At 37.7% G+C, this 13,003-nt stretch overlaps 1 protein-coding gene across 20 annotated transcripts in view; it reads left to right on the forward strand.

Moving 5' to 3' along the window:
• Positions 1-13,003, forward strand: part of nedd4l (NEDD4 like E3 ubiquitin protein ligase) — a 74,868-nt gene that overhangs the window by 12,797 nt on the left and 49,068 nt on the right. For all 20 annotated transcript variants that reach the window (XM_077194115.1, XM_077194111.1, XM_077194122.1 and 17 more), the window contains exon 3: positions 12,437-12,518. In XM_077194115.1, the coding sequence (XP_077050230.1) occupies positions 12,437-12,518 (82 nt within the window). The remainder of the gene's footprint in view (positions 1-12,436; positions 12,519-13,003) is intronic.

The following is a 13,003-nucleotide window of genomic DNA, read 5'->3' on the forward strand; positions in this document are numbered from 1 at the left end:
AACGGCGCTACATGTCGGCGTACTTGCCCATGAGGCTATCGGTGCCGACATGCTGATTTGATTCTTAAAAAACATTTCTGATTACTATTAAAGTTGAATACAGTTGTGCTGAATATTTTTGTGGAAACCTGATACATTTTTCAGGATTCTTTGAATATAAGCTTCAAAAGACTAGCATTCAATACATATTTTGTAACACTATAAATGTCTTTACCGTCATTTCTGATTAATTTAATGTGTTCTTGCTAAAGTATTAAATTTCTTAAAAATAAAGTCTTACTAACTCCAAACTTTTGAACATCAGTGTATATTTGGCGATATTTGAACTGCCAGTTTACTAAATCACATTCTCATATCAGTGTTGCAAAAAATAAATATTATAATATCCAAGATATAATGGGTGTTTACTGTCCCAGAGGATGTGAAAGAGAGGGCTCTTACAAACGTTAAAGGTGGAGTATGTAATATTGACAGATAGTGGTTAAAATGGATACTGTATTATTATACAAAAATTTAAAATATTGGTGAGAGTTGGCACCCTCATCCTCAGACTCGACAGTCATGCGTGTTGCCAGATTGGACACGCAACAGGAACAACCACAATTGACAATGGAAGGCGAACAAGAGTTAAATTATCTGCGTTTTAAAATGACTTCTGGTCATATAGCTTTATAGATGAATCCCGAGACTATTTGGGTCGGATAGAATCTGTGATCACTAACCCAATTTGTTTGCTGGCTTCTATGTCTGCAGTGCGCTGGGAAAACCTGACAACCTGGGGTGTCGAAAATACTATTGGGTAAACTGGCAGTGGGTTGGGTCATGCAGACCAAAACAAAAACAGACATTTTGACATGGAACGCACATCTCAAAGTAGAATAACTGGCTGTACCATTGTTATTCAGAGAAACATTGTTTCAAAAAACAACTTGGTGTGTTTCCTAAATATCTGCAAACATATTATGGTATTTTTATGCTTTAGTACAGTTAAAAAAAAACATACAGCACCTTTAAAGCTTGGATAGGCAATGCTTTTCATAAATACTTTTTGTAACAAACAGCAGCTCCATTTTACAGTTCCTCTGAACTAGGGATGGGCATTCGATTAAATTTTCTTAGTCGATCGTCGGGAGAATTAACGATCGACTATCGATTAATCATTAATATTTTTATATTCAAATTCATTATTTATTTAACTTTTTATAAATTAAAAAATGCAATGAAAATACAAACATACAGTGTGTTTTTCCTCGATTAGATCTTTATTACAAGATGATCAACTTGTGGCAGTAAAACTGGACGTTCGGTTAGGCTAAACTTGAAGATATATGCGCGGCGGTGCTCGAAAGCAACGGAACCTGCAGCTGCGAGTTGGCGTTCTTAAACAGAGACCCTCGTTTGTTCCAAAATAATAAATAATAAAAAAAAATCATGTTAAACAATAACTTAACCAAAAACATAATAATTCTTAGATCTGACAGGTTTTGTCAAAATGTAACTCAAAACTATCCGAGAACGGAGTCGAGAAAGAGGGTGAGAGATTAGCCTACCTACAGTAACAATCAATTAGGCTAGGCTACTTAACAAAGCCTCATAAAAAATAACTAGTAACTCACATACAACTTCTACACCAGTCTACTGATTTTTGTTGAGAAAGATCATTGCATTGCATCATTGATGACATGATCTGGGGTCAGACGCGACCGCAACCTGACCGTCAAGCCTCGTTTACACTTTCGCCTGGCTCTGCAGCGCGAGTCTCCGCAGATTGCGCACGCACCTCCCCAAACAGACGAGGCGTTTATACTCGACGCGCTCGTCTGTGAAACACCGAATACCGCAATGACGTCATTTTTGCCGCGCTCACCTTCGCGCTCGTGCGGACGCGTCGAGTGTAAACAAGGCTTCAGTCCAGCCGCTGAAAACACCCGCTCTGAGGGGACTGACGTTGCCGGATGCACAGGTACCTCCGCACTAACTTGACCAGCCCGGGGAACACGTTCACTTTCCACTCACACTACGCAACGCAGCAGCATTAGTTTAATGATAATCGATAACAAATTAACCTGATCGACGAAATTCTTAATGATCAATAATCGATCGTCGATTAATCATGCCCATCCCTACTCTGAACCAAAACAACGAGCTTATGCTGCGTTCACGGCATGTCATAATTACGAGATGACAACCCGAAATTAATCTGCAGGAGTCAGAGCTCTTTAAGATGTTTACGTTCATTATTATTAATGTTATGTGCTTAAAAGACATGAGGTAGTTTAATGCCGTCTCTCGTGGTGCTTTGCAGACTCTGCTCTGGTTGTGCACGTTTGTGTGTTTTGGAGGAGCCGTGGCTTTGAAGAGCGTTCTGAAGGGATCTGCTTTCAAAGCTAGCTTGCTATTGCTAGTCTCTACGAAACTGCATTACCTACCCAAATTCAGCTGCCATCTTGGTAACACCACCAGGCAGCTATTTTCCAGCTATTTTCTAATTATGAATATATGGTAACCGTTAGGGCTGGGATGATACACCTATCTCCCGATCCGATACTATCACGATACTTGGGCGCCGATACGGTATTGCATTTTGTAGTATTGTGATTCGATATTGCAATATATTGTGATTTTTATTTACTTTTTTAACACTAGACCATGGGGAAAAGTTAAATTATACACTTATACAGACTGTACATTATGTATAAGATGAGTCATATTTACAAAAACAATTCATCACATCTTTTTGACTTTTATTTCTGAAGCATCATACTACATTCACTTGTAGGCAGCGCCAACACAGATTTGAATGTTGCGATATGATTTTGTCAAAGGTTTAATAGACAGACGAAATGAACGAAGATTGTGTAGGTTTTTGAATCGATATCGCAGTCTTTTAAAGATGAATCGTGCAGCTCTATTGTCTTATTTTTCTCTCAGCATATGAGTAGCGCGAGAGCTTTTCAGTGCATTCAGCGTCACGTCGCTTCCACGCGTCCACTTGAAAGGGATATTACGTCACTTTTACAGCCATAGATAATGACACATTTCATCCTCTGTTGGAATGAAAGTGGCTAACTTCTGTCAACCTCATCTATAAGCAAGGACAAAAATAAAGCAATTTTATTTGAATTAATATCGATTCTGTAATAAAAAAAATTACAAAAAAACACGATAACTAGGTGAATCAATTTTTTCTCCCAGCCCTAGTAACCATCATGCTGTGGAAACCCTTGAATGCCCTTTTGCCACTGCTGTCATAGTAAATTTTATTTTATTTTATTTGATTATACCATGGTCTGTCTGAATATTCAATTCTGATTGGCTGGAAAGTGTGCAAAAAAAGTTTTATGCACGGGTAACTCCAAGTCAGTTTAATCACCATTCTATATTAATGTGCTGTTTTCATTGAAGCTTATTTACAGAAACATTCAGAAGCACAAACTTATCAACGCTGTCCCATGACTTTTATTAATAAAATAGCTTTGCTACTGAGTCGCTACATTATATTTCTCAGCTTAAGTAATTAAACTGACAACATCATTGTTAAAAGAGAGACGCTGCACACACAGTATCTCTATGTCTGATCATAAAAGCAAGCAGAATGCAAGAATTTTACCCTTCTGGTTTTAAATTTCCTTTGTCATATTGAGCATTAAGATTTCTACTGTTTATTTTGGTCTGTTTAGTGGTCCATCTCCTCATATTATCCTCTGTCTTTAAAAAAGTGCTAGAAAAGATTTGTTGAAAAGATTCTGAAAGCTTTAGACACTATAATAAAAATGTAAAAGTAGTAATATTATATTTAATGTAATACTATATTAAACATTAAACTGAAAAATTTCTACAAATGCCAGTTTTTGGTTTGAATGAGGGAAGGGATTGATGTGTAAAATGGCTTGTATTTGTCTCTTTCTCATTTTGCTCTACCAGTTTTCTCTTTCTTTCTGTCTCACACTTACTCCTGTGGTGTAGACGTCACAGCTCCTTATGTTCTAACTGTGCTGATTTACTGTAGGTTCCATCAGACCTGTCTGCTCCAATCACAGAGTCATAGAGTGTGTGCATGTGTGTGTGACAGTGTGAATGTTTGTGTATCCCATGTTCCCACTGGTCGTAGATATACATTCTAATTAGGGCTGCAACTAACGATTATTTTGATAATCGATTAATCGGACGATTATTTTTTCGATTAATCGATTAATCGGGTAGAAATTAAATTAGATTTTTTTTTTTATTATAACTAAATAAAACCTTAAATCAGGGTATTTATGTGTAAAAGTGTACTTTAAAAAGTGCAAAAGCCACACATTGAGTTTTACTAATATCAATATTTGCATTGTTTTTAATGATAATTGCTGATGGCAAGTTGACAAACATGATTATTGTTAAAAAAAAAATATCCAACATATTATGTTTTAACTCAATTTTTGTTAAAACAAATTTACACAGACATGTTGTTCAGATGTGAATATCTGAACTAAAAACAAACTAAAAACATCTAAAATATATAATTCATTTAATTTTTATTTAAAATTAATTATATATAAGGAATATAAGGATAAAGAATATAATATATATTATATATAATATATAAAAGAATAATATAAGGATAAATTGATTAAATAAATATAGAAAGACTGAAAACAATTGTGTGAACGTAGAGCCGCAGTAGATCGCGTTTGAAAAACAATTAAAACTTAGTAGACAAATGCTATAAAAAGAGAACGGAATGGAGGTAACGTTACCCAGCAAGCTAACAGGCTTGAGTAAAGGACAGGAGAAATTATGCATTAGTGCACAAGCATTCGCTGAAAACCACTGAGTACAGTGACTAAAAAACAATATTTTACTGCTGCTGTTATTAACTGCCTTTATATTTAGTGCTTCGCTTTGTAAAGACCGTTTTAATTTAACCTATTTCTGCGGTAGCGCTATTTTAATCCATCACTTACGTTGCGAGCGAACTGATTGCGCAACCTGATGCTCGAGACAAAATACAGACATCCCAAGATCCCGGAAGTCCCGGGAGTCTCCCGCATATTGATTGCGGCTCCCTGATGCCCGCGAATTAGTTCAAACTCCCGAAATCTAGAGCGCGCATGCGAGACAGAAGAGACTGCTCCAAACCGTGTAGCGCGCGCGCTCGGCAGAGCGCCTGAGGGAGAGAGACCTTGCGTGTGTGTGCGTACCAGTAAACACTCCCCGTGACGTAAGCAGACCAACTAATCGATAATGACATTCGTTGACAACGATTTTCATAATCGATTATAATCGATTTTATCGATTAGTTGTTGCAGCCCTAATTCTAATACGCATAATGGGTATCTCCTCTATGGACAGATTGCTCGACGGCATGAGCGTTTCTGAGTCTGACGTGTTTGGTTCATGAGGATGATGCTACATCTGTGCTAATTAAAGCAAAAGATGTGCAGCTGAGCAAGTAAGACGCCACAAGGCACCTTCACAGATGTCTCAACGGAAAAAGTGAGGAGGGTTTGATAGAACAATATCTGACTCCGAACAGAACGTCTCTTTCATTTCCTACCTCTTTTGACGAATCATTCATATACTGAATAGCGAAATTAATTTAAACCCATACCTAACATCTGCACTTAATTTCTGGAAGTCTTTGACTATGCTGGCATCGGCCGCTCAGAGGCTACGTTCAGACTGTTTGTCCAAATCCGTTTTTTGTGCATATTATAAATAGGAAAACATTTGCTGTATTGCAAACACTCCATGGTGCGGTTGTTATTTTTGCCGTATACCTACCAACGTATCACCATTGCCATAGAAACCAATGCAGATATTCTTGAAAATGAAAGCGCGGTATGGAACACACAAATTGGATCTGAACAGTTACAGTTCGGTTCGGTTGAGGTGAGAAAGCAATCCGACCAAATGGCCGAACAGACCAAGTGTCATCATAATGTGCAATGTATTATATAAAAAGCAGCAGTGTCTGATTATGTGAGATTTTGTGATTGAAAACCAAAGAGCATCTCTTTATCTGTGCTGCTTGTGGAAGTTGAAATTGAAATTGAAATATCAGGAAATCCTAGGAGAGAACGACATGCTGTCAGTGAGGAAGCTGAAGCTTGGACGTCATTGGACCTGCCAACAGGTCAATGATCTCCAAGCATACCACAAATTCCACCAAGGCTGGTTGCAGAAGAAGTCCTGGAAGATTCTACAGTGGCCACCAGTCACCTGACTTAAACCCATTGAAAATCTCTGGTGGTATTTGAAGAAGGCGGTTGCCGCACACAAACCCAAGAATATTAATGAACTGGAGGCCATTGTTTCATGAGGAATGAGCTAAGATTCCTCAGAAACACTGCCAGAAGCTGGTGTCTGGTTATACAACCCCAAATCAGAAAAAGTTGGGACATTTTGTAAAATGCATTAAAATCAAGAATCTGTGATTTGTTAATTCTATTTAAACTTTTTTTAACTGACAAAGTACAAAGAAAAGTTTTCCAATGTTTTCACTGACCAACATAATTGTATTTTGTAAATATAAACAAATTTTGATTTTGATGGCTGCAACACACCCCAAAAAAGTTGGGACAGAGACATGTTTGAGAGACAGAGATGTTTGCTTTTGGACCTGTCGCTGCTGAAAGTCTGGTTGGTCCCTTTTGTCTTTGGGACTGAGAACTCGGTGTCCATTTTTTTCCAAAAACAAGCTGAAACATGGACTCATCTGATCACAGCACACATTTCCACTGTCTTCTAGACCATCTGAGATGAGCTCAGGCCCAGAGAACTCGCCGGCATCTCCACATAGAACTGATGTAAAGCTTTCTCCTTGAGTAACAGAGATTCAAGTGGCATTTCTTAATGCTGAGTCAGACTGTGTTCAGTGAAAACGGTTTTCCAAATTACTCCTGAGCACATGTGGCTGTATTTAACGGATTAGCATGATGGTATCTTGTGCAATGTCATCTGAGGGCTCAAAGGTCACGCACATTCAACAGAGGTCTACTGCCTTACCCACACAGCACTAGCGTAGCCAGGAATCACAATGTAGGTGGGCCCAGAGAAAATCGGGTGGGCACAGCCTAAAATGCATCTGTGATCAAAATAGGCCAACACAACTACACCTGCTTGAATACGCACAGTTTAAAGGGCCCCTATTATGGATTTTTGAAAGTTACCTTTAATGTAGTGTTAGGGCTCCAGACTAACTTTTCCACTGGTTGCACTGGTGCTACCAACTTTCTCGGTTAAGAACCAGCATAGGATTTGGTCGCACCAATAATTTTTTTGTTTTTTTTTGTTGCTACATGCCATGGGATTAATCAATGCATGCTGATGAATAGTGGTCTTAATCTGCATACCCTAGTTTTACACTGATGTTAAAAGACTAACAGTGACAAGACCTCATGTTAGCAAAATGTTTTAATCTTTTAACTATCAAATCAAAAAAAAAAAAAAAACTGTTAAAAAAACATGTATGTTCTTTGCATTTGTATATGCCTTAATTCCTGAATTCCTAATTGGTGCGTTTCACCATCAGTGTGCAATGCGCTTGATGTGTACGTTCGTTAATAAATAAACTGCAAGTGTCTTGCGGAAGAACATTGTAGCCGGAGCTACTTCTCTCCGTTAATGTCTATGGCGAGTCACTGGGCAACTCCGCAGCCGAGCCGACCCCGGGATGAAATAGTCAGAATATAAACACTTATTATAGGCATACCGTAGTGATTCAGGATAAGTCAAAAACACGGTTTGGAAAATGGAATCATGATGTACTCATTCATTTTGAACATAAGTTACGGACTGCAGCAGCTGCCATGACCCATCTTTGCTTAAAAAGACTGAGAAGCACTTTTACACCCAAATACGATACCCTCAACTATTACCAATTCACCTGCTCATTTTGGACTGTTTCAAAAGAGTTGGATAATCTTTTCACATTTATTTTGTCTATGTCCCAACTTTTTTGGGGTGTGTTGCAGCCATCAAAATCACAATTTGTTCATATTTACAAAATACAATTATGTTGGTCAGTGAAAACATTGGAAAACTTTTCTTTGTACTTTTGTCAGTTAAAAACAGTTTAAATAGAATTAACAAATCACAGATTCTTGATTTTAATGCATTTTACAAAATGTCCCAACTTTTTCTGATTTGGGGTTGTACATCTCGTTTGCAGCAGGTCATAACAGCAAAAGGGTGTACTACTAAGTACTAAAGATGCTTGCCATGAATGGGGTTGAATAATTTTTGAGACTGCAGATGTCATGAGCCTGCGGAGCAAAAATATTCTGCGTCATCCATCAAGATTGATTGACATAAACGGGTGAAATCTGACCAATAAGAGGATGTTTTACTCACATGTGACTTGCACAAACACATTTTGGTACGCTTTGAAATGTTGCCTTGTGGAGGCACACTGAATCAAGAAGAAAATGCAACATTGTAACAAATTAAGCCCCTGTTTCGGAACAAAGCAAACGATCCACTGGTCTGAATACGCCCTTAGATCAGATTCCAATCGGATACACAAATCTAATTTGGACTGACAGTGTGAGAATAGCCAGAGAGCCCACATACTTTGCAAAAGCTGACCTTTTATTAAAGAAAAAAAGAAAAGGAAAAAGTGTGACATCTGGTCTCTTTCAGATTTAAACTTGATATAATGCATGCTGCTTTCATTTGTTTTGGCATAAAGATATACAGAAAAGTCAATAATTTCTTGTTTTGAGAAGTTCAGATACAAATACACAGCATACAGTGTGTTTTTGGTTTGGGATTCTTTCATCCATATATTTGTTTCAGTAATTTTAGTGTAATTTTAGTTGTATCTTTATTAGCGAGCCATTTTACATTGAGCTGCATAGTTCTTAAACCTTGTGTTGTCATTTGACCGCAGATTGCTATCAACCTTGAAAGTCCTTGAAAATATCAATGAAGCTGCAGTTTTTTGCACACAGTCAATAATCCTGTTCAACTTTAGTTTACTTTACTTGAATCAGTTGAGATCAGTCAGTTGAGAGTGTCCTCTGTCTCAGAGTCGAGACTTTTGTTTTGTATTTCCCTTGGTTCCCTTCTCATTTCTGCTTTTTGCACACAGTCAAGAACAGAACCAAGTCCCCCATGACAAATTCGCCCATCTCTATGGTAACGGTGTGCACTGTTAGTGTTCTTATGACACCTGAGCGGCTCCGTGGCCTTTAACGCGGGGAAATGGGACAGTGATTTGGGCATCTGGGGTTTCTCTAGTGCTGGGCAAGAGAATCAAAGATCCAAGAAATTCCAAAGCAGGCAAATTTTTCCGACTCTTGCCTTTGTCTACAGGCTATACTCAGAATGATTTATGCATTTTTGTCATTTGTTATACACGTTTTTATATTTATACACTTTACTTTCATATATCGGCACATAATCGTATCACTCATCACATTTTTTTTTTTATGCACTCCTGGAAGTGAAATTCATCCATCTGTGTTCGAAATGCGTAATGTGTTGACGAAGGCAAGAATGTCCAGTCTCAAAAGTGGTATATTGTTTTATCCTAATCAAGAAAGCCAAATCCTTGTATAAACATTCAATTAGAGGCGACGTGGAATCCAGACACTGCAATTAAAAACCAGAGAAGACTGTTTTCAGCTGCATAACGGTCTAAAGGAAAGGACTCTAAATAACTGTTCCAGAAGCCAATGAATGAAAATGCTGAGCTTGTAGCAGTGACTTTCAGGCTGAAACCCAATTTACATACTTATACTAATTACTGGCAATTTTAAAGTACATCTTTTTAAGAATTGAATAAGCTAACATGTCAATATTGGGATGCTATGACATCATAAGATAGTTTCCAAATTATATAATATAATTGGTAATGGCAGTTCAGGATTGGAAATTGGGATTAGACCATACTTAAAAACAGGTTTTGTGTTTTATTTTTTCCCCTACCAGAAAATGCAAAGATTTTGTCATTTTAAAATGTGAGACTATGCTTAGTCGATGTGGGGGAAAGGTGTCTGTTAGTTCAATAAACCAGCATGAAAACACCCACTAGACCCTTACGGAGAGAGTAATCCACCTGGGATTCAGACAAATCAGCAGTTCCTAGTCACACAGCCTGCTGTTTTGGTACAACACTTTCTGTTTTTGGTTTTCTATTCTAAGTGTTTTGTTTTCAGTAAATTCAGTAAAATTCCGTTGAGTTCTTAAAAAGACGACTATGATAACATTTTCCCTCGAACTTTGTGTTTGTTGTCATGTTAAAGTCTTCATGTCTCCTTGTATTTAAAGTCGATGTAATCTCTTTCAGGTGTCAGGTGTAAAATTCCATATGGGAAGGACATAACCAATTCTATAAGTTTGGAAAAGTGTATAAGTTTTAAATACACCGATGAGACAAAACATTATGACCACTTGCCTAATATGCTGTTGATCCTTCTGCTGAAACAGCGCTGACCTGCTGAGGCATGGACTCTACAAGACCTTGACGTGTCTTGTGGTTCCTGGCACCAAGACTTTAGCAGCAGATCCTTCAAGTCCTGTAGGTTGCAAGGTGGAGCCGCTTGTGGATCAAACTTGTTGGTCCAGCACATCCAACAGATACTCAGTTGGATTGAGATCTGGGAAATTTGAAAACCAGAGCAACACCTTGAACTCTTCATCATGTTCCTCAAACCATTCCTGAACAATGTGTACTATGTACATTATCCTGCTGAAAGAAGCCACTTCCACCAGGAAACACCATTGTCATGAAGGGGTCTACCTGGTCTGCAACCATGTTTAGGTGGGTGCCACGTGTGAAATTTACGTCCACATGAAAGGCCGGACCTAGCGTTTCATTGGACAGAACATTGCCCAGAGAGTCACACTCCCTCCACCAGTTCGTTGCCGTCCCACAGTGTGTTCTGATTTCATCACTTCCCCAGGCACACGGCACACACTTACACGGCCGCCTGATGTAAAACAAAACGCGACTCATTGGACCAGGCGACCTTCTTCCACTGCTCCAAGGTCCAGTTCCGAGGCCCACATGCCCATTGTAGGTGCTTTTGACGGTGGACAGGGGTCATCATAGGAACTCTGATTGGTCTGATCCTCCCATAACAATCATTAAAATTTTGTGAGACTTGTGTCACAGTATACTTCCTATCACCGGTTTGTGGTTTGTCCCACTTCTGACCACTGTTGGTAAATTCTCACCTCTGCTGACCGGGAGCAACACACAAGCCTTACGTTTCAGAGATACTCTGACAGAGTCGTCTGCCCATATCAGTTTGGCCATTGTCAAAGTCGCTCAGATCTTTATTCCTGTCCATTTGTGCTTGATCCAACACATCGACTACAAGAACTAATTGTTCACTAATCATCTAATCTACTCAGAACTTGACATGTAACCTTGTTAGGAAATTAATCAACATTTTTTGCTTCACCACATGAGTGGTCATAATGTTTTGGCTCATTAGTATGTAGTGATAAATTAAAAATTAGAATGTGCGTTTTCTTTTAAACGTACAGTGAAAAAACAATTGTCCCTTACATAATTTTTTTCTCATAATAGCTTAATAATATTTGCTCAATCCTGTATTTACCTTAAGTTTCATTCTATAAAAAGAACATATTTTACAGTATAGAACTTTACAGTTTGAGCTTTATTGCAATATGTTCAAAAGTACTACTATCAATCATACTCGTCTTGTAAGATTCTTATACAACTTTTCCATATGGGATAGGGGCTTAACATGCATCTGACCTATTGTTTGATTTAGTCTCTCTTTGTGCGTTTAATTGTTCCTGTTTGGTAAGCTAATGAGTTTTGCTGTGCTAATCCTTAATTTTTTAATGGCTTCCGTTCTTTGTCTCCCTCCGGTTTCCTGACCACTTTTCCAACTTTACTTCACCCGGACCGATTGCTCTGAGTGTTAGTTGAGTTGGATGGGGAAATGCAGATGCTTTTCTCAAAAATCCGCTAAATCAGTGCAAATAATCTTTCCACTAATGTTTGTACAAAAATACCATTTTTTCATACTTATAGCTTCACATTGTTATCTAGGTTGGGTGGGTACATAAATGTATTAAATTGTACGGCAGTAAGTTTTGTATGGTACTTAAGAGTGCAGCGCAACAAATATAAATATATTCATAACAACTTATGTGTGTATTTGTGTAAGAATTAAACGCTGGGCCCTAAACCTAGTAGCTTATCTCCCTTGGGAATTATTTTCCCAATGCCAAAACATGACAGATTTATTTCTTCATTACTTAATTGCCTGACCAGCCAAAGTTTCACAGTGTACAAGATGAGGAAAAAAAGTGATCTATCAGTCTTGTAAAAATATAAATCACTATTTAATAAATGTATTTAATTTTAATCTTTCCTAGTTCTTGATTGTATAAACTTTTAATTTTCTAAATTGTTGTTGTGGGAAGGTCTTATGTGTTTTTGTCTCTTTTTTTTCTTCTCCCTCTTTAGCGATCCGTATGTCAAACTCTCCCTATATGTCGCTGATGAAAACCGAGAGCTTGGCTTAGTACAAACGAAAACCATCAAAAAGGTAAGTTTTAGTTGCACTCAGCAGCTGTGACATTTGTTTAATGTTTCTGAGAGATTTTAGGATGACTGAAAGTGAGGAGATAAAAAGCTAATTGTTCAAGATGTAAAAGCCACTAGGAGGAGTACTTCCATAGACCTGTGGCAGTACTGCATGAGCTTTCATAGTTTTTTTCAGGCATGGATAATATGATACAACAGTATCGTTTTAAGAATTCACTCCCATGTGAATGTATGAAAACTACTCAAAATGAGAGAACTTTATATTTGGATTATTATACTGTGAACTGGGGAAGAAAATGTTTATTTGTCATGGAAACAATATCATTCTTTATACTTTTAAAATGAGCTTAATTTTCTTTATGTAAAACATTATTATCTTATATCTTTCTTTTGATAATGAGGTAAATTATTACCCAGTCATGTTATTGACAGGTTTCATGACATTCGCTGTCACAAAGTGCTTTATTTGTGTATGTAGTGATGTTA

Source organism: Siphateles boraxobius, unplaced genomic scaffold (assembly GCF_051911475.1).
Source record: "Siphateles boraxobius isolate OS27281-9 unplaced genomic scaffold, OSU_SipBor_1 11, whole genome shotgun sequence".
NCBI classification, from domain to species: Eukaryota; Metazoa; Chordata; class Actinopteri; order Cypriniformes; family Leuciscidae; genus Siphateles; species Siphateles boraxobius.